Consider the following 24,830-nt stretch of genomic DNA (forward strand, 5'->3'; position numbering starts at 1 on the left):
TATTTTTGTTTTTTGGTCTTTTTTTTTTTAAACCAATTCTAGATCTTTGTTTTCTTCTTATGAGAGGAAAGTTAAAGCAGACTTCAGGTCTCTGAAAGCAAACAAGAAAGTTGGCCAAAGGCCCTACACTTGTTTATCTTGTATGGTTACTGCCATGAGACTGTACTTCTGTGTCTTTTAGGCCAGACAGACATTCACTGCCACTTGTAAGTGAGGATTTCTAAGTGTTTCAGTGAACAGATTTTGTGAAGTGCCTTCTGTTTTAGCACTTTAAGTTTATCACATTTTGTTGACTTCTAACATTCCACTTTCCTAGGTTTTAGGAAAGAGCTGTTTATGTAGTTTGTTTTTAAAATGTGCCAATGCCTGTACATTAACAAGATTTTTAAAAATAAAATTGTATAAAATATTTAATTTATTGATCTTTTGGGGGGAATTACATCACCACTGCATCACAACTGAGCCATTAATCTTGTAGCTTCATCAACATTTACAGGTTCATTTTCATGACTCTGCTGAGGAATCTGAAGAAAGAAAAGTATTATATTTATTTAAACATCTAACAAAATGATTTGCTTATATTATCCAACTTAATCTAGTCTGTCATGTCTTTGGAAGCAGAATACTAACTCTCAGACTCATAGTTTAGAATATAAGCATGACTGAATGTGCTGTACATACCATAGAAGCAAGTGTACTGAGGGCCAACCATTAAAATTCATACTCAGTGTATAAGCTTTGGGAATTGGGAGCTTATCAGCCATAAGATAAGCAAATGGTTGCAACTTACCAGCTCTTTTTGTAGAGGTTCCAGAGAAAGGCGCTTTGCGAAGTGTGCAAGTTCCTTTTGAATATTTATAAAAGCTTTATTCACTCTGTTCACCTTGTCTTCATTCACAATGTTTATCTTTAGAAAAAGAAAAAAGACATTAATCTCCCAAATCCCCCTCACTTTAAATCTAAACTCCCAAATTCATGCTGAAGTTGCTACAGATATGTGAGGGAATTTTAATTTAAAAAAAAAAAAAAAAACCTTTAGTTTTTTAGAAATTACAATTATGGGCTGTGCTGGTTCACTTCCCAGATGGCCACAATAGCCAGGGCTGGACCAGTGAAATCAGTAGCTTCAAATTCCACGCGAGTCTTCCCCATGGGTGGCAGGACCTCAAGTACCTGAGCCATCTTCTGCTGAATTCCAAAATTATTAGCAGGAAGGTAGACTGACAGCGCAGCAACCAGAACTTGAACCAGCACTCATGGGATGCTGGCATTACAGGTGGTCGCTTAACCCACTGAGCCACAACACTGCCCTCTACACCGCTGAGGCAAGTATTTGCTTTTGCAACAAGGATGCCCATTCACACATCCTGCCAATCAGCATACACAGAGCTGATGCTATCAAAATGAAATGATGTGCCTCAAGTATACCAGACTGCCTCAGTTGAACATCTCTGCACTTGCTCTTCCCTCTGCCTAGAAGATGCTGCTACCAACAGTTCTTAGCTCTTCACAGTGCTGGGACTTGGCTTCAATGTTGACTTCATTTGAAAACAGTCCTGTATGATACTGTCCGCAGTTCCTCCATATGCTGCCAATACTTTGTTTCCTACCTCGCAAAGTGCAAAGTCATAAAGCTCCATCAAGAAGCTTAACCCGGGCCTAACGCGATAGCCTAGTAGCTAAAGTCCTCACTTTGCACGCCCAGGATCCCATATGGGCGCCAGTTCTAATCCCAGCTGCTCCACTTCCCGTCCAGCTCCCTGCTTGTGGCCTGGGAAAGCAGAGGAGGACGGCCCAAAGCCTTGGGACCCTGCACCCGTGTGGGAGACCTTGAAGAGGCTCCTGGCCTCTAATTGGCTCAGCTCCGGTTGTTGTGGCCACTTGGGGAATGAATCAACGGTTGGAAGATCCTCGTCCTCTCTATCTCTCCTCTTCTCTGTATATCTGACTTTCCAATAAAAATGAAATAAATATTTTTTTAAAAAAAGGTGTTAAGCTTGCTACAGGAAGCCTTACACATTTGCATTCGGGAGCAGACAAGCAGCGTGGTTAGGGTGCTGCCTGGGATGTGCACATCCCACACTGGAGGAGTGCCTCGGTTCAAGTATGGCTCCATTTGTAGCTCCTACTAAAATACAATCAGGGAGACAAGTCGGCTAGGCCAAGGAGCTGGGTCCTTGTGACCAGGCGGGAGACCTGGGCCGAGTTACGAGGTCCTAGGTTTGTCCTAACCTAGCCATGGCTGCTGTGCACATTTGAAGAGTAAACAGAAGATCACTTCCTGTCTCTCGAACTTTTTTTTTAAAGATTTAGTTATTTTTACTGCAGAGTCAGCTATACAGAGAGGAATGTCTTCTGTCTGCTGATTCACTCACCAAGCGGTCACAATGGCTAGAGCTGAACCAATCTGAAGCTAGGAGCCAAGAGCTCTTCTGGGTCTCCCACAAGGGTGTCTGGTCCCAAGGCTTTGGGCTGTCCTTGACTGCTTTCCCAGGCCACAAGCAGGGAGCTGGATGGGAAGTGGAGCTGCTGGGATTAGAACCGGCGCCCATATGGGATCCCGGGGCTTTCAAGGTGAGGACCTTAGCCGCTAGGCCACGCTGCCGGGCCCTAACGATTTGTTTTAAAAAAATAAAATTCTCCCATAAATATGTAAGAAAAAAGTTCTTTATTAAAAAGCTCTAGAGACACAGGCCAGGCGCAATAGCCTAGTAGCTAACGTGCTCGCCATGCGGCGCCTGGGATCCCATATTGGCACCGGTTCTAATCCCAGTAGCCCTACTTCGCATCCAGCTCCCTGCTTGTGGCCTGGGAAAGCAGTCAAGGATGGCCCAATGCATTGGGACCCTGCACCCGTGTGGGAGACCTGGAAGAGGTTCCAGGTTCCCGGCTTTGGATCTGCACGCACCGGCCCGTTGCGGCTCACTTGGGGAGTGAATCATCGGACGGAAGATCTTCCTCTCTGTCTCTCCTCCTCTGTGTATATCCGGCTGTAATAAAATGAATAAATCTTTTAAAAAAAAAACAAATGGTTAAAATATTCTTGAGTTTCAGAAAACACTAAGAACTGTTGTGTTACTTAGCTTTTTTATTTACTTTTATTGGAAAGGCAGATTTACAGAGAGAAGAGACAAACAGCTGTAACAGCCAGAGCTAAGTTGATCCAAAGCCAGGAGACAGAAGCTTCTTCCTGGTCTCCCACAGGGATGCAGGGGCCCAAGCACCTGGACCATTCTGGGCTGCTTTCCCAAGCCATGAGCAGGAAGCTTTATCAAGAGGAGCAGCCAGGACACAAACCAGTGCTCATCTGGGGTGCTGGCACTGCAGGAAGAAGCCCCAGTTTCATACAAAAGCAACCATTTATTCAATTGCTTGAAGCGTAGGCTTTCTGGGTCCAGTGTGGTAGCCTAGTGGCTAAAGTTCTTGCCTTGAATGCACTGGGATGCCATAGGGGCACAGGTTCATGTCTTGGCTGCCCTATTTCCCATCCCAGCTCCCTACTTGTGGCCTGGGAAAGCAGCACCCCTTGGGAGACCCATAAGAATCTCCTGGCTCTGGACTGGCTCAGTTCAGGCAGTTGCCACTTTGCGGGGTGTACCAGTAGATGGAAGATCATTATCTCTGCCTCTCTTCCTTTCTCGAAAATCTGACTTTCCAATTTCAATAAATAAATCTTTAAAAAGTACGCTTTCCCTGTAACCAATGAACACAGAATGCTGAACTCATACATACCTTCTTAAGGCTAGTAGTAACTGGTTTTGCTTTGTTTTTAGCTTTGAAGTTTTTGTGGCTGGCTATGTGGAATACATTCCTGCATTTCTGTCCTCTTAATTTGTTCTTGGCCATTGTCTAGGAAAGAAGAAAAAACTCAGTTAAAAAGTTGCTGCATGTACTACTATGTTTTCTACGCTTTGCAAGCCATTGGGTGTACCCCATCAGTATGTGTGGGCTGAATTCCTTAATAGCTTCACAACTGTTTCTGCAGCATCTGATAGCATGCTCCTCCGTATTAGCAGTGTATTTTAGTTCCCAGCACAGCTTAGCGACTAACTAGCTACTAATTCATGCGCCTTCTTCTCTGCTGTGCACCCCATCAAAATCAGTCCTTAATCCTATAGTTCTTCCACTCTCATTTCTTGAGGCTGTCCTCAATGTATCTGTCAGCCATAGAGAAAACAGGACTGGCTTACTGCCGCCAACCCTGTACCTCCACTGGGTTAAACCGGGGGTTGATAAATCTGCAAGTTTTAATGGAGCAAACTCTTCGGTTTTGTGTTGTCCGGCTGTTTTTGTTTGTTGCTTAGAAAGTGTTAAATAGTTCCTGCCTGGTCCTTAACTGTTCACTCCTACTGTCAGCTGTCTGCACGGTGGCTGTTTGCCGTGCACTGGGTGAAATCTGTTACAGAGCTTCGAGGCTTCTCTGAACACATTAGAGGCAACACGCTGTGTTCTTAGGTACCCTAAATCTAATTTAACATCTGCCAGATATCTCCAGTTACTTGCCTGTGACATGGCAGTAGCCAAACTGTTTTTAAAAGGTTTATTTTGGTTTTATTTGAGAAAGATTTGCAGAGAGAAGGGGAGATAGCAGAGATCCATCTGTTGGTTCACTCCCCAAAGGGCCACAGCCATCAGAGGCTCTGCCAGGAGCCAGGATTATTCACTTTCCAGTCTCCCACGTGTGTGAGGAGCCCCAACCCCCTCTGCTGCTTTCCCAGGCACATTAGCAAGGCGCCGGATGGGTGGCAGAGAGCCCAAACTCCACCAGTGCCGCAGGTAGAGGCCTAGGCTACGATACCACCCTACCCCACCGCACTAGCCCCAAGACAGCCAGCCACCTCTTTTTCTTAGGACCTTCATTGTGTCTCTTGACTGAAACATATCCTGTCTCAAAGTAGCCTCAGAAATTTACGGAACTAACAGCAATACTTTGAGCCCTAACAACACTTATTACAGAAAATGAGACAACAACACGTACAGAAAATACATGATCAGGACAGAAGCATAAGCTACAAATAAAAACTTGTATTAACTTAAGTGCCAATCGCTTATCTAGCATTCATTCCTCAGTGTTAGCTGTGGTAAACAAATGACAGAAACCAGACTTTGATATGGGACTCAAGACATAAGTAGGCGTTCCAGGCAGCGCACCAGGAACCCACTACTTGGAGAGACAGGGAAATTCTTGGACAAAGCACGTGCACAGTGACCCTCGTGTACACAGCCCCCACCCGGGGTGCTGGTAAAGCAATGGGTGCCCAGCAAGCACCAGAGTGTCGGCCTGGGCCTTAGGTAAGCCTCGGGGTCCAGCAAGGCCACACAGCAGGACAGAACCAGGCTTCCGGGCCACAGCGGCACCAACGCCGCCCACACCACAGCAAACCTCACGCCGACCCCCGGGAAAAACCCCTCATCAGACCTTCAGTGCTCGCGGGCGGCAACTCGAGCTCCAGAGACACCAGCTGCACTGGCACGGTCCAGGAAGTTCCGGGGAGGGACCTCGTGGCGAGCTCGGCCTAAGGCGTGGCCCCGCCCACAGGGGAAGCCGCCCCGCACGTACGGCGAGGCCCCGCCTCCGTGAAGGGTCCCGCCCATAGGGGAAGCCGCGCCCACAGCCCCGCACGCCTCCGTGCGAGGTTCCACCCCCAGGGGAAGCACCGCCAACCAGGCAGAGCGTCGTCCCAAGGCACAGCTGAGCCCCGCCCACAGCCCCTCCATACATTGAGGCCCCGCCCACACCCCCGCGCGCACAGCGAGGCCCCGCCTCCATGCGTGGTCCCGCCCACAGTGCCCACAGTGCAGTCCACGCCCCCTTGGCGTGGTCCCGCCCCCTTGGCGTGGTCCCGCCCCTAGGGCCGCGTTTCTCTCCCGCGGGAAGCCGGAAGCGGCGCCGGCAGTTCTGTCCGCGGGCGGGTGGCGGCGTCCCGGCAGTAGCGGGCAGTGCTACCCGGGCGGGTCGCGTACGGAAGCCCCGGGCCTCTCTCCCGAGCCCTGAAAGGCGTCTCGGTGAGCATCCTGCCGGCCCCTCGCGGCTCTGCCCGCGCGGACAGGAGGTGGCGCTGCGCTGCTCTGGGACAACGGGGAAAGGTTGGTCAGGAGGGAAGTCCGCGACCCAGTTCTTGTTCTGTCAAATCAGACACTTGCCTCCTTGGAAGAGGAACCACTTTTATAATGAGTTGTTTAATTATATTTATGCTCATCACAGAAAAAGTAAGGGATACAGAAGGAAAAAGGAATGCTTGTCAGTGTGTGTTCCCCTCAAATTTTGTGTGTTAAATTTTTTTGAAGTGCAGATTTGCAGAGATAGAAAGGCCCCTCTAGGTTCACTCCCCAATGGCCGGAGCTAAGCCGGACTAAGCCGACCCAAAGCCAGGAGCCAGGAGCTTCTTCTGGGTCTCCTATGTGGGTGCAGGGTCCCAGGGCTTAGGGCCGTCCTCTGCTGCTCTCCCAGGCCACAAGCAGGGAGCTGGATGGGAAGTAGAGCAACTGGGACCTATGCCTGCACCCATATGCGATCCAGGCACTTGGAGGTAGCAGGTTAGCCAATTGAGCCATTGCACCAGACCCTCAAATTTTTACTTAAAAAAAGTCAGTGTTGCGGGGAGCAGGCATTGTAGCATAGCATGTAAAGCTGCCGCTTGGAATCCGAGATCCTGTCTGTCTGCACTATTTCCAATCCAGCTAATGGCCTGAGAAAAACAGTGGAAGATGGAGCAATTGCTTTGGGTCTCTGCCACACACTTGGGGGAAGCTACTGCGCCTCGCTTCAGTCAGCTGGGGAGTGAGCCATCAGTTGGAAGATCCTCTTTCTCTCTCTCTCTTCTCTTTTCTCTCTACTGTTACTGCTTCTCTGCCTGTTATGTAAATATATAATCATTTTTAAAATCAGCCTTTCAAGACACCTTAAAATGATAATAAAAGTACAAAATGTATGGAAATAAAATCAAAGCTATTTGGAAAGTGAACTGGTGGGTGGCCTAGCGCTCTGTCTCCCCTCTTACTTTGTCCCTCTGCTTTGTAAATAAATCCTAAATAATAGTAATGATCAAAGCCTCAGGCTTAACACAAAGGGAGGAAGTATATAGTCTGAGTCATTTGTATTCATGTGTAAACTAGATGAGCCATATGTAGAAGAAAAACAGTTTCAGGATTTTTTGTCTTTAAAGATAGGTCCAGCAATCACGTTTCTAGCTTTTCTAACTGTCTTAAATACGAATAAAAAATATATCAATGGGGAAGAAGAACCACACCTTTTGGAAACCTTGGTTTCCGTTCTGAGATTCAGCGATGCAGAGCCCTTCACACAGATATCAAGAACTGCCTTGCAAGCAACTCAACAGGTAATCAAAGATAGTTCAGGGGAAGAAAAGACAGTGAGTGTAAAGCAAAACCATGTATAGTAGAATGCGCAGCTACATGGCGGCACAGAGCCCACCTGGGCTCAGTGACACGCCAGGGTGCGTTAGTTTGCGTCTTCATCTCTTAACCATCCCATTCCTTGAATTTGATTGGCTTGAGCACCTGGGCTCTGTGGGAGCTTAAAGGGAACACAGGTTTCTCTCTCTCTTTTTAAAAGATTTATTTTATTTTTATTGGGAAGTCAGATATACAGAGAGGAGGAGAGACAGAGAGGAAGATCTTCCGTCTACTGTTTCACCCCGCAAGTGGCAGCAATGGCTGAGCTAAGCTTATCCAAAACCAGGAGCCCAGAGACTCTTATGGGTCTCCCACGTGGGTACAGGGTCCCAAGGCTCTGGGCCATCCTCAACTGTTTTCCCAGGCCACAAGCAGGGAGTTGGAAGGGAAGTGGAGCAGGCGAGGTATCAACTAGCACCCTTATGAGATGCCAGTACATGCGAGGTGAGGACTTTAGTCACTAGGCTACTGCAGCAGGCCCAAGGGATAGCTATATTTTTTATGCCATGAGTTTGGGTTCCTTTGCTTATTTGGTTATCAGTGATTTTCATGGCTCTGGATTGAAAATGGGAGTTACCAGGTGCTTTTATCAGCATCTCAGGAAGTGAAGGAGGGAAATTATTTATTTATTTATTTATTTGCGGTTGGACTCTGACACAGCGGCCGGGAGGCTTTGTTGTACACGCGCTAGGCTGGGCCAGGCGGGACCTGCGCAGGTCGGGGCGGGGGTGCTGCGGCTCACCGGCCGGCGGGGAGGTCTCCGGGGTCTCGGTGGGGTGGACGCTCCGGGCTAGTGGGACGGCTCCCTCCTGCCGCGGCCACCTACTTTGGACCACTGTCGCATCTTCCTCCGCTTGCGCTTCAGCCTGCTCATCCGCTTCTTCCTCCACTTGGCTCTCATGGCGCGGAGGTGTCCACGATGATGGCGCTAAAGCCGAGAGAAGAAGGGAAATTATTTAAAATTAAGGAAAAAGTGTGAGCTCCTCGGACACCAGAGCAATGACCAGAATAGACCGTGGCAAAAACTTTCTGGAAATACAGGCCAGGAATGCCATGGCCTTAGGAACATGAGCCTACAGGCCCTGCCTTGTCACAGGGTTGTGCTCTTCACAGGGCCATTTTATCGCAGTGATCCATGACAGAGTGAATTGTGCCTGTGACTTAGATATAACAGTGTGCCCACATTCTTCGGTTGACATTTGATGGCTACACTGTTATGTGGGAACACATCCTTATTTAAATGAAATGCACACTGAAGTTTTCTGGGATGAGGAAGCAACTGGCTAGTAACTTATTCCCAAATGGTTCAGGAAAAAATGACTTAATTTCACCCTATACATTTTTTTTAAAGATTTACTTATTTTTTTTTATTGCAAAGTCAGATATACAGAGAGGAGGAGAGACAGAGAGGAAGATCTTCCGTCCGATGATTCACTCCCCAAGTGAGCCGCAATGGCCAGTGCGCGCCGATCCAAAGCCGGGAACCTGGAACCTCTTCCAGGTCTCCCACACGGGTGCAGGGTCCCAATGCATTGGGCCGTCCTTGACTGCTTTCCCAGGCCACAAGCAGGGAGCTGGATGGGAAGTGGAGCTGCCAGGATTAGAACCGGAGTCCATATGGGATCCCGGGGCTTTCAAGGTGAGGACTTCAGCCGCCGGGCCCGTCCTGTCATTTTTTAAAAGAAGAGATATATGTATTTATTTGGAAAGTCAACGTTAGAGAGAGAGAGAACTTCCATCCACTGATTTACTTGCCAGATGGCACAACCACCACTACTGGGCCAGGCTGAAGCTAGGGGCCAGAAGCTTCTTCTGGGTCTGCCCTGTAGGTAGTAGAAGCCCAAACACTTGGGCTGACTACCACTGCTTTTCCCAGGCCATTAGCAGGGAGCTGGATCAGAAGTGGAGCAGCCAGGACACAGACCAGCATCCACATGTGATGCCAGTATCACACTTCGTCTTTCTCTGTTGTGCCACAAAGCTGGTCCCTACTCCTTCCTTCTCAGTTAACTCTTACCTGGACCAGTGACTCAGCCTTTCTTTACTTTTCTGGCTTGATAGTCTTGAAATTAATAGTTTAATAACGGATAGGTTTTATCTGTTGTTTTCTCATGATCAAATTAGCAAATGTCTCTCCCCTCCCTTTTTGTGGGGCAGAGGGACAGAAATATGACACAAATATCTCTGTGAGCTCTCATTATGTCCTATCAAGTTGTACAAGAATTTTATAATACCCTGTGATAGGGAGAAGTTAACTTTGATCACTTGATTAAGATATTTGCCACGTTCACCATAAAGTCATTCTTCTCTTTTTATCAGTAACTATTTCTTAAGGAGCGGTCTTAAGCTATGCAAATATTCCTTTACTCACCAAGCTTTAATGTACTGGTTTTGGTACACTTTATATTTCTTGGCTGAAATAATTATTGCCATGATAAGTGCCTAATTCGATTTTTTAAATATTTCATCATTCTTAGAGTCACAGTTGACATTGTAAATAAGAATTTTCTCCCCCCATTTAATTCATTTGTTCAATTATGCATTTATAGGATGGCTCATAGGTTAGTCTTTTATAAAATAGACTTTTGTTATCACAATTGATTATGGTGTTCACACTATAGGATTTGACCAAGCATTCACTTGCCCTATTTGATCAGGCAGTCACCAGTTGCCCCCATTTTGACTGGTTCTCATCATTCTTTGATCTTTTTGTTTGGTTTGTTTTCTGTACAACAAAGCGTCCCGGTACCGTTTTGGACCTATACTTCCTCAGTCCTAGAAGCAAGCACTCATTCGTCTGTATAGCTTGGCCTCTGTGGGTGAAGAATTACGTTTGGAAACCAACATCTGAGGTTTGGATGTCTCCAGGCCTTCTCAGGGGCAGAGCTTACTCACTACCCATATGTGTGCATACTCCTAGTCTACCTACATACACATGAGTGTATACTTCATCAACTCTATTATTTTATATATTCACACCATGAGTTAAGACTCTCTCCAGTTCAATTAAATCCCATAGCATTAGTTTTTTGTTTTTTGGTTTTTGTTTTTTTTTAAGATTTATTATTATTGGAGAGCCGGATATACAGAGAGGAGAGACAGAGAGGAAGATCTTCCATCCGATGATTCACTCCCCAAGTGAGCCGCAACGGGCCGGCACGCGCCGATCTGATGCCGGGAACCAGGAACCTCTTCCAGGTCTCCCACGCAGGGGCAGGGTCCCAAAGCTTTGGGCCGTCCTTGACTGCTTTCCCAGGCCACACAGGCAGGGAGCTGGATGGGAAGTGAAGCTGCCGGAATTAGAACCGGCGTCCATATGGGATCCCGGGGCGTTCAAGGCGAGGACTTTAGCCGCTAGGCCATGCCGCCGGGCCCAGCATTAGTTTTAATTTCTACTTTTCCATGTTTGTCATCTCATTCTCCATCATTGAGAACTCTGTCTATTATTATCCTGAATGTGAGAATACTCTAAAAGTTATTGAATAGGGCCCGGCGCAGTAACCTAGTGGGTAAAGTCCTTGCTTTGCATGCGCCAGGTCCCATGTGCATGCCGGTTCATGTCCCTGTGGCCCTACTTCCCCATTCAGCTCCCTGCCTGTGTGGCCTGGGAAAGCAGTATAAGATGGTCTAAGGCTTTGGGACATGGCACCAAGTGTGAAACCCAGAAAGAAGCTCCTGGTTCCTGGCTTCGGATTGGTTCAGCTCCGACCATTCACTTGGGAAGTAAATCAGTGGACTGAAAATCTTCCTCTCTGTACTTTCCTCCTCTGAATATCTGACTTCTCAATAAAAATAATAAAAGTAAGTCTTTAAAGTGAATGGACAAAGGGTAACTTTTACTTTGGTATAAAAAAATTAAAATCCAAACTTTTTTATTTTTAGAAATTTTTTAAAGACTTATTTATTTTTATCGCAAAGTCAAATATGCAGAGAGGAGGAGAGACAGAGAAGAACATCTTCCGTCCACTGACTCAGTCCCCAAGTGGCCACAACGGCCAGAGCTGAGACAATCCGAGCCAGGAGCTTATTCCAGATCTCCCATGCAGGTGCAGGGTTCCAAGGCTTTGGGCCTCGACTTCTTTCCCAAGCCACAAGCAGGAAGCTGGATGGGAAGCACGGCTGCCGGGATTAGAACTGGTGCCCATAGAGGATCCCGGCGTTGGCAAGGTGAGGACTTTAGCCGCTAGGCTACTGCGCATTGCCCAAACTTAAAAAAAAAATAAACATCTTCACCAGTTTTTGAGTTCTGCATATAGCCAATCTTCTCTCATTGTTAGTATCTACATGCCATACCCACACATCACACAGGTGCTCTCCTCATCCCCAGAGGCTCCCATCATGCACACGCGGTGCTGCTCTCTGAGTCGGTGTCTTCTCCAAGCCACTTAGACCTGACTCTCCCTGAGCTTATGTGCTATCCTCCCTCTATCTTCTAAAACCTGCTCTCGTTAGAAGTGAGAAATGAAAGGAAAGGAAAGAAGGTGGGCAGGAGGCAAAGAGAAGAGGAAGAGCACATTTCAGGGGATTTTGTTCTACAGGCAATGAAGACTTCCCCCGTCCCAGCACTGCCCACTTAGAGACCCCAGGGATGCTGCTTGAAGGGACGAGCTTTTGTCTTGAAAGCGGCTTAGAGGAAGGGACAGTTGCAAGCAGGAAGCCAGGATGTTGAGGCCTAGGGAAGACCAAGAAATCCTTCATGGACTGTAGCTGCTCTGGCTCCTCCGAATACCCAGTGCACAGAGAAACGGGCACCAGCATTATCTGCAGTCTCTATTTCTGTGTTTGTGTGTGTGTGTGTGCCAAATACATAGTTAAGCTATGTCTGTTAGTTATTTAAAACAATGGTTGAGTTCTAGTTCATACGATATTACGATAGTATTACGCGCAGCTAATTCCTGCAACCTGGTTCTTTACCGTGAGCTGAAAACACCAGACGCAACGAGGGATCTTAGGAGGTTTATTCCAGCGGGGCAGGAACAGGATGGAGGGGAAGGGGAGGAGGGGAAGGGAGGCTGGAAGAAGAGGGGAAGAGCAAAGAAGAAGAGAGAGAGAGCCGCACCTGGGGGTGCCTTTTTGTCTGCCAGGTGTGGTGTGGTGGGGATTGGGAGGGTTTGAGGGCAGGCCCCAGGGGATTGGCAACTGCAGGTGAATGCCTAGGGATGATTGGTGAGTGGGCGGGGTTGGGGAAGGGGCTGGAAGATTGGGGGTGGGATTCTCAGGTGGAATGCCAGGTTACATCTGATTGGTGGATAGCTAGAGTGGTGCAAATTTCATTAACTGTGAGGAAGAAGAAATGGCGCCGGGGTCCAGGGTGGGATATTCGAATAACTCCTTACAATGTCCAATGAAAGCTGTAGTACATTGAAACGTCTTTCAAACTTTGTCATGATTGATTATGGAAATTGGAAATATTTTAATTTTAAGCTGAGTAATACGCACACATGTGCTTAGAACATGAGTGAACATTTGTAATAGTCTGCGTAAGAAAATATATGGGATCTTCTGATCTTCGATGTAGATAAAAATCATAGAAATATGTGGAGAATAGAAGCCAGGTAATGAAGAGGTGGTTAATGCCTGACAGTAAGGGGAATGCGATTCATGTGTCAGACTGTTGTGGTGCTACACGAGGGAGGTCACAGTTTAGCTTTCAGCAGATTTTCCATCCTTGAAAATCATATTGCTGATGTGGGTGTTGGCCTGTCATGCATTCTTCAGTCAGCAGGTCTATAACTCCACGACTCCTGGATTTCCACCGGGGGTTCTATATTTTTAGCATATAGAAGGTTTAGCAAAGTGTTTTCCCAGTCAAAGAAAACTCGAAGTATAAAAAGCAGACAAGAGGGCCTGGTGCAATAACCTAGTGGCTAAAGTCCTAGCCTTGAACACGCTGGGATCCCATATGGGTGCCGGTTTTTGTCCCAGCAGTCCCGCTTCCCATCCAGCTCCCTGCTCGTGGCTTGGGAAAGCAGTCAAGCACGGCTCAAAGCCTTGGGACCCTGCACCCACATGGGAGACCCAGAAGAAGCTCCTGAGTTCAGATCGGCTGAGCTCCAGGCCATTGCGGCCAATTGGAGAGTGAGCCAGTGGACAGAAAATCTCTGTCTCTCCTCCTCTCTGTGAATCTGACTTCCCAATAAAGTAAATAAATAAGTCTTAAGAAAAGAGTTGAATGATGGGCCCGGCAGCATGGCCTAGCGGCTAAAGTCCTCGCCTTGAAAGCCCCGGGATCCCATATGGGCGCTGGTTCTAATCCCGGCAGCTCCACTTCCCATCCAGCTCCCTGCTTGTGGCCTGGGAAAGCAGTCGGGGACGGTCCAATACACTGGGACACTACACCCGTGTGGGAGACCTGGAAGAAGTTCCTGGTTCCCGGCATCAGATCGGCGCACACCGGCCGTTGCGGCTCACTTGGGGAGTGAAACATCGGATGGAAGACCTTCCTCTCTGTCTCTCCTCCTCCTCTGTATATCTGACTTTGTAATAAAAAAAAGTTGAATGCCAAGAATGGTTAAGTACGTATCTCAAAGGCAATAAAAACAACCAGAGAGTATGTGAAGTCCTTTTACATTTTTATGGTGCTTAGTTATAGTGCAAGTAATAGTTAACAATTAAAGGAATTGCAAAATATTTAACAGGTGCCTGTTGAAAACTCAGTAAATTTGGCAAGGGCGAGGAAGGCAGTGTGTTGTTCAATTATAATTTGACACTCTAAATTTCAGCAATATTTTAAAGCAAAAACAATGCAAAGCAGACAGTGTTTTGAAATTGCCAAGTTAACTCCCAGGCTAACTGCTCAATCATGACTTTGTTTTTCAGTTGAGAGTTCTATGTTCCAAGCCTACAGAGGTTACAGCACACAGTGTGGGGTGTGTTTTTGGTTTGTGTAATTTGAACACCTCTGCTGTGTTGAGATATTACTAAGAATGAATAGACACCGACGTTACGGTACTGTGCAAAAATACCGAAGACCGTTATTTCACAAGCATTTGACTCCTTAAGAACCTTTTTCTTTCTTTAGAAAAGCCACAGAGAGAAGCAGGTGTTGGGTGTAGCCACCAAAACGACTGATTCCACATCACAGAGCCTGGGACTGACTCCGAGCTCCTGACTCCATTGCTGACCATCAAGGGAGGCCCTAGAAGGCGCAGTTACGGCTCTAGTAACTGGCTTTCTGCCACCCCTGTGGGAGACAGGCATTGCGCTCCTGGCTCTCGGCCCAGCTAGGCTCATGTAAAGCGTGAATTAGCAGATGGACACTCGCTCTGCCTCCCAAATAAAAATGAAAATTTTTAAAAATTCAGTGAAAGTAAAAATACTAAAGAGTCTTTGTAAAAATCTGGAAAATTCAGAAAAGTGTAAAGGAGAAAATAAAAGCAGCAATTACAGCATTCTGATCTAACTCCCCAGCATAATCCCTCCCTTTGGATGATTATAATAGCTTCATCACTGGGACCCCTGCTTTCACCTTGGCCTGATGTAACAGCTGAAATGTTAATCACATCATGTCATTCATCAGCTCAAAACTTCCCAGGTTGGCACATCCGTCAGAATCAAAACCGAGCAGCGACCGTGGCCTGCCGAATCCAACCTGTTGGCGCGGACCCTGACAGGTGTGCCCCGGCTTCCGGGTGGCCGCTGGTCACTGCAGGCATGCCCCAGAGTTCTGCCTTTCCGCCAGGAACACTTGCCTCCTAGATATCCCCAAAGTTCACTCTCAGCTTCTTCAGATGTGCTCTCTAAGACATCCTCACCACCTCCAGTATTAAATCCTCCAATATTTTTGCCTCCTTATTCTGCTGTCTCATATCACCATACAGTGTATTATGCACTAGTTACTTTTTAAAGATTTATTTATTTTTAATTGGAAAGTCAGATTTACAGAGAGCAGGAGAGACAAAGATCTTCCATCCCCGAGTGACTGCAGTGGCCAGAGCTATCAATCTGAAGCCAGGAGCTTCTTCTGAGTCTCCCACATGGGTGCAGGGTCCCAAGGCTTTGGGCCGTCCTCTACTGCTTTCCCAGGCCACAAGCAGGGAGCTGGATGGGAAGTGGAGCAGCCAGGGTAGGAACTGGCAACCATATGGGATTCTGGTGTGTTCAAGGCAAGGACTTAGCCACTAGGCTACCACACCGGGCCCAGTAGTTCTTCTCTTTTTTTTCCTTTTTTCTTTCTTCCTTTCTTTCTTTCTTTCTTTCTTTCTTTCTTTCTTTCTTTCTTTCTTTCTTTCTTTCTCTTTTTCTTTCTGTTTTCTCTTTCCCTTTCTTTCTCTTTCTTTCTTTCTCTCTCTCCTTTCTTTCTTTCTCTCTTTCTTTCATCTCCATCTCCTCGATTGTATACCGTAAAAGGCAGGTCTTTTTTTTTTTTTTAATGTGATTTCTTTTATTATTATTATTTATCTTTGCAACATTTGTTGAGTTGAAAATTCCTCTTGACCAGAAGGAATAAATAAACTGCACTAGAGAACCAGATAATACATGTGAAAAACCACCTTGGAACCAGTGCAGTGAAAGGCAGGTCTTTGGATCTCCCCAAAGGAGCTCAGGCGGATGGCTGCAAGCTGAGGCTGCCTATGGCTCTAAGCCCCATGAGCTCCATACTTGGCCTTCTGCCCAGGTTTATTTTCACGCCCCTTGGACACAGCAGCGGTTTCCCTCAGACTGAGTCAGTGCTTTCCGTGACCTAGCCTTGGAAGGCACACAGCATCATTTCCATTGCAATTTATCGATCGCCCGCTAGGCCTGGTTCAGTGAGGAAGGAACCACACAGGAGTTGAGCACCAGGAGGTGAGGATCACAAGAAAATGACCTGGGAGGCTGGTCAGTGGCATTGCTCTATGCCTAAAACATTGGGTAGCATATAAGAACTCAATGAATATTTTACCATCAAACTTTTTTCTTTCTTTCTTTTTTATTTTTCTTAAAATGAAAGGTGGAGTTGGACTCAGAGATAGTTTATATCTGCTGGCTCACTCCCCAAATGTCTGCACCAGGTCTGGCCTGGGCTAGGTCAAAGTCTGGGCTCAGAACTCCCTCTGGGTGTCTCCTCTCGGGAACAGGTTCAGGAACTTGAGCTATTGTCTGTTCCACCAAGGTGCGCCTTAGCAGAACACTGGATAAGAAGCAGAGAAGTCAAGACTGAAAACAGGCTCTCGGATATGGGATGCTGGCATCTCAACCTGTGGCATCACTTATGTGCCCAAGGGCTCCCACTCAAGCAAGATATTTAAGTAAATATAAGTCGGTTCTATTATAAAGCATTTTTAATATTTCTTTATAACATATTTTTCTGGGCATGCAAACTATGTTGCTTATTATAAATTGAAGTTTTTCTTTAAATACAATTTTATATTCTATACACACAAATATATAAGGTTAGGTACAGTTTGAAAACACATAATTTTTTTAAGATTTATTTTATTTTTATTGCAAAGTCAGGTATACAGAGAGGAGGAGAGACAGAGAGGAAGACCTTCCATCTGATGTTTCACTCCCCAAGTGACCACAATGGCCAGTGCTGCATCAATCCAAAGCCAGGAGCCAGAAATTTCCTCCAGGTCTCCCATACAGGTGCATGGTCCCAAGACTTTGGGCCATCCTCCTCTGCTTTCCCAGGCCACAAGCAGGGAGCTGGATGGGAAGTGGAGCTGCCGGGATTAGAACCAGGGTTCATATGGGATCCCAGGCGTGTTCAAGGCGAGGACTTTAGCCGCTGGCCGCTGCACTGGGCCCATGTGTAATGGTTTTAAAAACATTATGCTGATATAGACTGTTTCAATTTTCTTATTTTTAATTAAATATTTATTTGTTTTATTTGAAGGGCAGAGTTACACAGAGAGAGAGAGAGAGAAATAGAGAGATCTTCTATCTGCTGATTCACTCCTTGAATGTCCCCAGTGGCTAAAGCTGGGCCCATTTGAAGCTAGGAGCCAGGAGTTCTTCCAGGATTCCCATGTGAGTGGTGTAGGTCTCCCCCACATTAGGCCTTCCTCTACTGCTTTCCTATGCTGTGAGCAGGGAGCTGGATTGGAAGTGGAGCATCCCAGACTGAAACTGGTGCCCATATGGGATGCAAACACTGAAGGCACAGATTTAACCTGCTAGGCTATGGTGCCTATCGCCAATTTTCTTTTTATCAGTAGCATATCTGTTGATTGTAAGTTTTTATGTTATAAATATACTCTAATGAGCATCTTGATGTATGACTGCTCAAAACAGAGTTGAGTGTTTGGCATAGCAGTTAAGTTGCAACTTGGAGTGGCTAATCTCCTATTGGAGTATCTGAATTTTAGTGTCAGTTCTGCTTCCGATCCAGCTGTGTGCTAATGTGTACCCTGGGAGCAGCAGGTGATGGCCCAGGCAGCTGGTCCCTGCCGTCCGTGTGAGGTCCGAGATGGAGACCTTGGCTCCTCAGTGTGTCCTGGCCCGCCTTGGCGTGCTTGGTCACTTGTGGAGTGATGCAATGGGAGGAAGATTCTGTCTCTGTCTCTCTATATTTCAAGTAAAAAACATGAAAATAAATAACAATTTAAACATTATTTATAGTTTCTAAACTTTTTTTGCATAGTATGTGTAAGAACAAGATCTAAGGTTATGAATATTTAAATTTCTTTTAAAATATTCATTTATTCATTAATTACATTGCATTACATGACACAATTTCATAGGTACTGGGATTCCCCCCCCTTCACCCCAAACCCTTCCCCCATCATGAATTCCTTCGCCTTGATGCATAACCACAGCTCAAGTTCCGTTGAGATTCCCTAATTAAAAGTTTACACCATACAGAGTCCAGCATCCCACTTGTCCAGTTCAAGTTCAATGGCCTCTTAGGGAGGCCCTCTCAGGTTTGTAGGCAGAGCCAGCAGAGCGTCACCTCGATCAATTAGAAGCTCCAACATATCATCAGCAACAGTCCAGGTATGATGAGGCTGGTGCAGAGTCCACTGATTGACATAGTCCATCTTAGGGTTTCCCCTTGTCCAGTTTTCCGCTGGAAGCATAAAGCTGAGGTGGTTGATTGATCTACTCCATTTTCCATCTTTTCTTGGTTAATGCTTTGATTCCTCCATTTTGTTCAGGGGAATCCCCCTAAAAAAAAACTTTGAGGCATTCCCAGTCCAGGCTCCTACATGTACTACTAGTAAGCACAGTGCTCGCCACCGTCCATCACTCCGATCAGCTGATGGTTTTAACCCCTGGGTTGGTTCTCTTCTGAGCCCCGACCTCTATTGGAACCAATGAGTATCGCATCTCTCCCCGGCTCTGCCCATCACACTCTCGTCCCTCACCTAAACCAGTGGGAGGAGTGCTGGTCGGGTGTTGCATTCCCTACTAGCACAGGCCATTTCACCTTAAATATTTAAATTTCTTGATTTCAATCACCAAATTCTTTCCAAAAGATGACAGAGTTTTTGTGTTTGACAATAGTTTCTGAACATACCTATTTCATCATTTTCTAATTACAGATTATTAATAATTTTTTAAGAGACTGAAAATAGCTTATCAGGAAGAGACACTATAAAGATTTTTAAATTTATACAATTTTTAAAAGATTCATTTGTTTTTATTGGAAAGGAAGATATACAGACAGAAGGAGATACAGAAAAGATCTTCAGTCTACTGATAAACTCCCCAAGTGGCCACAATGGCCGGAGCTGAACCGATCCGAAGACAGGAGCTAAGAGTTTCTTCCGGGTCTTCCATTGCAGATGCAGAGTCCCAAAGCTTTGGACCATCCATGACTGCTTTCCCAGGTCACAAGCAAGGAGCTGGATGGCAAATGGAGCAGCTGGGATTGGAGCTAGTGCCCATATGGGGTCCCAGCATGTGCAAGGCAAGGACTTTAGCCACTAGGCTACCGTGCTGGGCCCATTACATTTATGCATTTATTAAAGTTTATGTGTAAAGTTATACAGGAGTGTAACCTGATCGTTTGCCTAGGAAACCAATTGATTGCCTAGGAGCTAAAATAAACAAAATGTAGTGGTTAGAAGAAAAAGAAAAAATTAGTAATCAATATGATTTTGTAGTTTCTGCCTGGTACATGTGGGCAGGGTATGATGCTGGGTAGTGAGATAGAAAATAGTTGAGAATGAAGTTGAGAAAGAGGAAACTTTCCGTGTCATTTGGGTACCTTATGCAGCTGGATACATGTTAGTGAACCCGACTCTTTGCCAAGCAGTATAGTAGCTGTAAGCCTCATGTGACTATTGAGCATTTGTCAAAGTGACTGTGTTGAATTAAGATGTGTTGCTAGAGTAAATTCACACTAGACTAGGAAGCTTTACAAGCCTAAATGAGTGTAAACGATATGATTATTTCAGTCAAGTCCTAAACAGGAGACAGAAATCATGCAGTGAATTGAACAGAGAAAGTATATTGTAACAAACAAACTACTAGCTGCAATAAGGTGAAAGTAAAACTCCAAGGGATATCCTGAGGCTATGGGGATTTCTGAAGAAAGATGAACTTAAAATTCAGCCTCTTTTGCAAGATTTGGGTGCAGACCGTTGGAGGAGAAGTATTGTTGCAGCTCAATGGAGGATAAAGTTCCTGGGATTTCCCAGACCGGAGTTGGTCCACAGTTGCCAGGCAAGCAGGAAACACCAATGCAGGATGTTAGCTGGGCTAGGACTGCCATGCAGCCGCAAGGCTGCAAGGGCCCTCAGGGCGCTGAGAACCCATGCCTGGCTGGAGAAGCATGGCCTAGAGTGCACTAAGTTCATGTCAGAAGAGTCCTAGGAAACAGCACCTGCTCTGAGAAGAATGTGTCAAAGCTTTATAATCCCAGAGCAGGTAATAGGGGGCAAATTTAAAGCTAAAAGAAAATAAATGAATAATCAACACATCCCATATTTGTATATCCATCTTGAAATATTTGAGTATATCGAGCTAAGTAATAATATATATCATCAAGACTGAACTACTCCTTGCTTTCAAAAATGTAACTAATGACAAATTCAAAGTTACACAGATGGCTCACATTCCTGACTTAATTCACTTTGTGTTTCTTTCTGGTAGTGTGGGAATAGCTATCAAAGATGAATGAATTATTCCATCAAAACCAGTGAACATAGACAAAAAGAGAGGACAAAGAAAGAGAGAATGAGAGAAAGAGAGAAGAGTGAGGGAGGGAGAGAGAGAGACAGAGAGAAGGAATCCACCTTCTGGTGGAAAGTCCTGACCTTCCCTAAATTGGAAGGTTGGTTTGATGGTTTATTTTTGTGTGTCAATATGACTGGAGCCATAAGGTGCCTAGAAATTTGTTTAGACATTCTAGAAGACTATCCGAGGCTTTATTTTTGGATGAGATTAACATATAAATCAGCAGATGAGTAAAGCCAAAGCCGATTGCCTTCTCTAAGGTGGATGGTCCTCCATTCAGTCAAATAGGGAAAGGCTGGGGTCCCTGCTGTGACAGAGGGGGTTAGCTTGCCCTCTGCAGTGCCAGCATCCCATAGAGCACCTGCTAGTGCACTTCCTGGCTAGTCCAATGCCAATGCAGCTCTCTGCTTATGTGCCATTAAAAGAAACAGAAGATGTCCTAAGTCCTTGGGCCACTGCATCCACATGAGACATGTCGAAGAAACACTTGGCTTCAGTCTGGTTCCGCCCCAACTGTTGTGGAGCTTTGAGGAGTGATTCAGAAGATGGAAGACCTTTCTCTCTTTCTCTGTGTCTGTGTATGTGTTTATATATGTCGATGTTTATATGAATCTAAGTACCTACATATCTATCTGCACACACATATCTCAATAATAGAATTAGAGAAGAACCCAAGGAGTCCAGAAGCAAAAGGGAGATATATATTCAGAGATGTATTTTCTTACAAAAGAAGAAAAGATTTCATACGGTGTGGGTATGTTGATGGCAATGAGGGAGAAGGGGAAATTGAATGGCAATGCAAGTTAAAGATGTAATGGTGTGAGCTTGTTGGCAGTAGGAGGTTTTTCCAAACATGTGGAATACTAAAGCAAGACTTCTTCAGTGATGAAAGGAAAGATCCAGATTAGGAACTTGCTGGAATGACTGTAAAACCCACCTTCCTTGGTGTTTAGAAAGACATGGGCACTGGTCTTGAAAAAACAGGTTACCTTCTAGAAGACAGACAAGAGTAAGTGAACCTAATGAGAGCTGATAACGGAACACTTACAGAACTCCTGATTTCTCTATGTCCCTGTATTTCAGAATTGGCAGCAATAGACTTTACGTATTCATCCCAAGGAAGCAACTGTTATCAAAGAGGTGACAGCAGTTGGTTGTTGACTGAATAATACAGACTTTTAGAACTGATCTGTGCTGATAATCTTAGCTCTCTCCTCATATCCCTTTCTGATTTGGCTACATCTATAATATGCTCCAATGAGATATTAAACATTGCAAAATAGGATGTGGATAAAACAAAAATCCACAAATGCAAAACATAGGGCTTTTGTTATGTGTTCTTGTCTGACAATATAGGACTAGAGAAATCTTTAGCCATAGTTTCTGAAAGCTATACTCTAGAAAGTGTCTCCAGAAGTGATCTCATCGGAGTTACCCTTTCAATTTTGGTCTGAGAATGCTTTTTTTGGCATGACATCTGAGTCACATGGGCAAGTCCTGTAAAGCTCTTGACTCCAAAATTCCTCCTTGAGCGACTGTATCATGCAATGCTAACCTTTGTACAACCTTAGGAATGGGGAATTTAAAAAAAATGAAAGCCTCATACAATATCAACACCATAAAATCAACACTCTCCGTGAGATAATCAAACATAAGTTACACCTGTGGTTAATAAGTCCCAGCTGCACAAATTACAAGATTAATAAATGAAAGAAACAGCACAGATTGCGGAGCACTTGGACTTGGGACTCTTCAGATTGGGTCTGTGTCCTTGAGCATGTAACTCGCCTCTCTAAATAACTGACAGATTTCCTCAGCTTTGCTTGCTGCTTGATAACAATCAGAAGCTGATGGCTACTTCAGTTCACTCGGGAAATGAGTCTACCTACTTTCCCAAACAAAACAATACTAACCCAGAGATCGATTTTTCCTTAGTACTCTACTGTTTTAGTTAAATACCTAATGGCTAGGTTTGTAATTTACAACATCACTCTCGTTGTGACACACAGTTCTGATTCACTGCAGAGGAGTGGGGGGACTTCAACAGGTTTTGTTGCAAAGGGCTTACATTTCATTTATCTGCCTCGAAAGTGTAGAGATGAGTGAACCAGCTGATCAAATATTCTTTGTCTGTTCTTCTTTTACATTTTGCCATTCAAGAAAGTAAATTAAATGGATCTTTGAGGGACAAAAAGGAAAGTTAATGAATCGTTTCATTTGAAGAAACAGAAGGTTTTTATTTAAACCTCCTCCAATTCTTTTTTTTTTTTAAGATTTACTTATTTTATTACAAAGTCAGATATACAGAGAGGAGGAGAGATAGAGAGGAAGATCTTCCGTCTGATGTTTCACTCCCCAAGTGAGCCGCAACGGCCGGTGCTGCACCAATCCGAAGCCGGGAACCAGGAACCTCTTCCAGGTCTCCCATGTGGGTGCAGTGTCCCAAAGCATTGGGCCGTCCTCAACTGCTTTCCCAGGCCACAAGCAGGGAGCTGGATGGGAAGTGGAGCTGCCGGGATTAGAACCAGCGCCCATATGGGATCCCGGGGCGTTCAAGGCGAGGACTTTAGCCGCTAGGCCACGCCGCCGGGCCCATAACCTCCTCCAATTCTTAAAAAAAAAAAAAAATCAAGCCTTACAGAAAAATTGTGAGATCCATCAGATTCGCTAACTATTGTCAAATTATTTGAAACTCAATTTCAGACCTGGTATTTCAGCTCTACAGGTTTGATATTCATATCCCAACACAGTCCTACCACAAAGCACATCCAAGAAAGTTAACATCAGTTGACTATATTATATATTTGATGAACATGTTTAGATTTCCCCCAAATTGTCTTCAAAACATCTTTAAGGGATTTCTTCTCTAACCTTGGATCTAACTTAAATCTACATATTGTGTTTGAATTTAATATATCCTTTATCTGTATGAATCCTAGACTGTGTGAATATTGTATTAGTCAATAATCTTTACCTCAATAATCTTTAACTGAGTAATCTTAGCTCTCATGAGTGGATCCTACCTGAATAAGACAATACATTATCTTTGCAAAATGGCTCCTTTAAAATTCTGTCGTTTCCTCTGTATTTAGTGGATGGCTGATATGGAGATCTCTGTGTCTCTTTCTGTCTCGAATTCACTTCTATGGTGTGGATCTCTTTGTGAGCCATAAGATGGATTCAAGAATAGTTTTTCGAATGAGAGTATTTATAAGCTATTACCTTTTACTTATTTTTGACACTCAGATTGTCCCAAATTTGGTAGTGGGATCTCCTTCAAACAACCTCATATTTGTGTGTGTGTGTGTGTGTGTGTGTGTTAGTTACGCAAGCCCATTAGTTTCTTTTTTTCTTTTTTTTTTTTTTGAAAGATTTATTCATTTTATTACAGCCAGATATACACAGAGGAGGAGAGACAGAGAGGAAGATCTTCCGTCCGATGTTTCACTCCCCAAGTGAGTCGCAACGGGCCGGTGCGCGCCAATCCAATGCCGGGAACCTGGAACCTCTTCTGGGTCTCCCACGCGGGTGCAGTGTCCCAAAGCATTGGGCCGTCCTCAACTGCTTTCCCAGGCCACAAGCAGGGAGCTGGATGGGAAGTGGAGCTGCCGGGATTAGAACCGGCGCCCATATGGGATCCCGGGGCTTTCAAGGCGAGGACTTTAGCCGCTAGACCACGCCGCCGGGCCCAAGCCCATTAGTTTCTGAAAACACTTACTGCTTTCTAGAATACAAACATATTTGCTAGGATTATCTTCACCTTTTCCTGGATTACACCTAGAACTAGTGATTTTTCTAAGGAACTCCGATTCCTTCTAATGAAGGATGATATTTTGAATCCAGGGTCTCAGTGCTACATGTATCATAGCAAAAGGTAGATTCAGATCTATGAGCCTTGAAGCTAGGGCCATTTTGGAACATTTTTAGAAAAGCAGGACAACAAAATTACAAATTCAGAGTTAGGTATAGGGTCTTGAAATAACTGCGCAAATTAGGAGTTGCCATTTTTTAAAAATTAGCTTCGTTATTACTGGGGTGTTAATAGCTTTTACAATCATTCAGTAGACTGGAATATTTAAACTCAGGATCACAGGGTTTCTGCTTAGCTTCTGTCATTTCATATTTTTGTTTAAAACACAGTCAGCATCATGATTCTTGAGATCATCCAATTACGCATTTATTTACTCTAACATCATACATAAAATTAGTTTCAAAATCACCCCAACATTCCTACAATTACCACATCTATCAGTAAAATTCAGTATTTCCTTCTTCTTCTTAATATATTATACTTTATTAAAGGAGTA

General features: G+C 45.0%; 1 protein-coding gene across 1 annotated transcript; it reads right to left on the bottom strand.

Moving 5' to 3' along the window:
- Positions 1–397: 397 nt before the first annotated feature.
- Positions 398–5,510, bottom strand: RBIS (ribosomal biogenesis factor). Its single transcript, XM_004588088.4, has 4 exons — positions 5,420–5,510; positions 3,733–3,849; positions 791–907; positions 398–524 (listed from the first exon to the last, which is right to left on the bottom strand). Exons 2-4 carry the CDS (start codon positions 3,844–3,846, stop codon positions 453–455), a joined length of 303 nt encoding a protein of 100 aa, XP_004588145.2. The 5' UTR covers positions 3,847–3,849; positions 5,420–5,510; the 3' UTR covers positions 398–452.
- Positions 5,511–24,830: the final 19,320 nt, after the last annotated feature.

The sequence above is a fragment of the Ochotona princeps genome, chromosome 9 (assembly GCF_030435755.1).
Source record: "Ochotona princeps isolate mOchPri1 chromosome 9, mOchPri1.hap1, whole genome shotgun sequence".
Taxonomy (NCBI): domain Eukaryota; kingdom Metazoa; phylum Chordata; class Mammalia; order Lagomorpha; family Ochotonidae; genus Ochotona; species Ochotona princeps.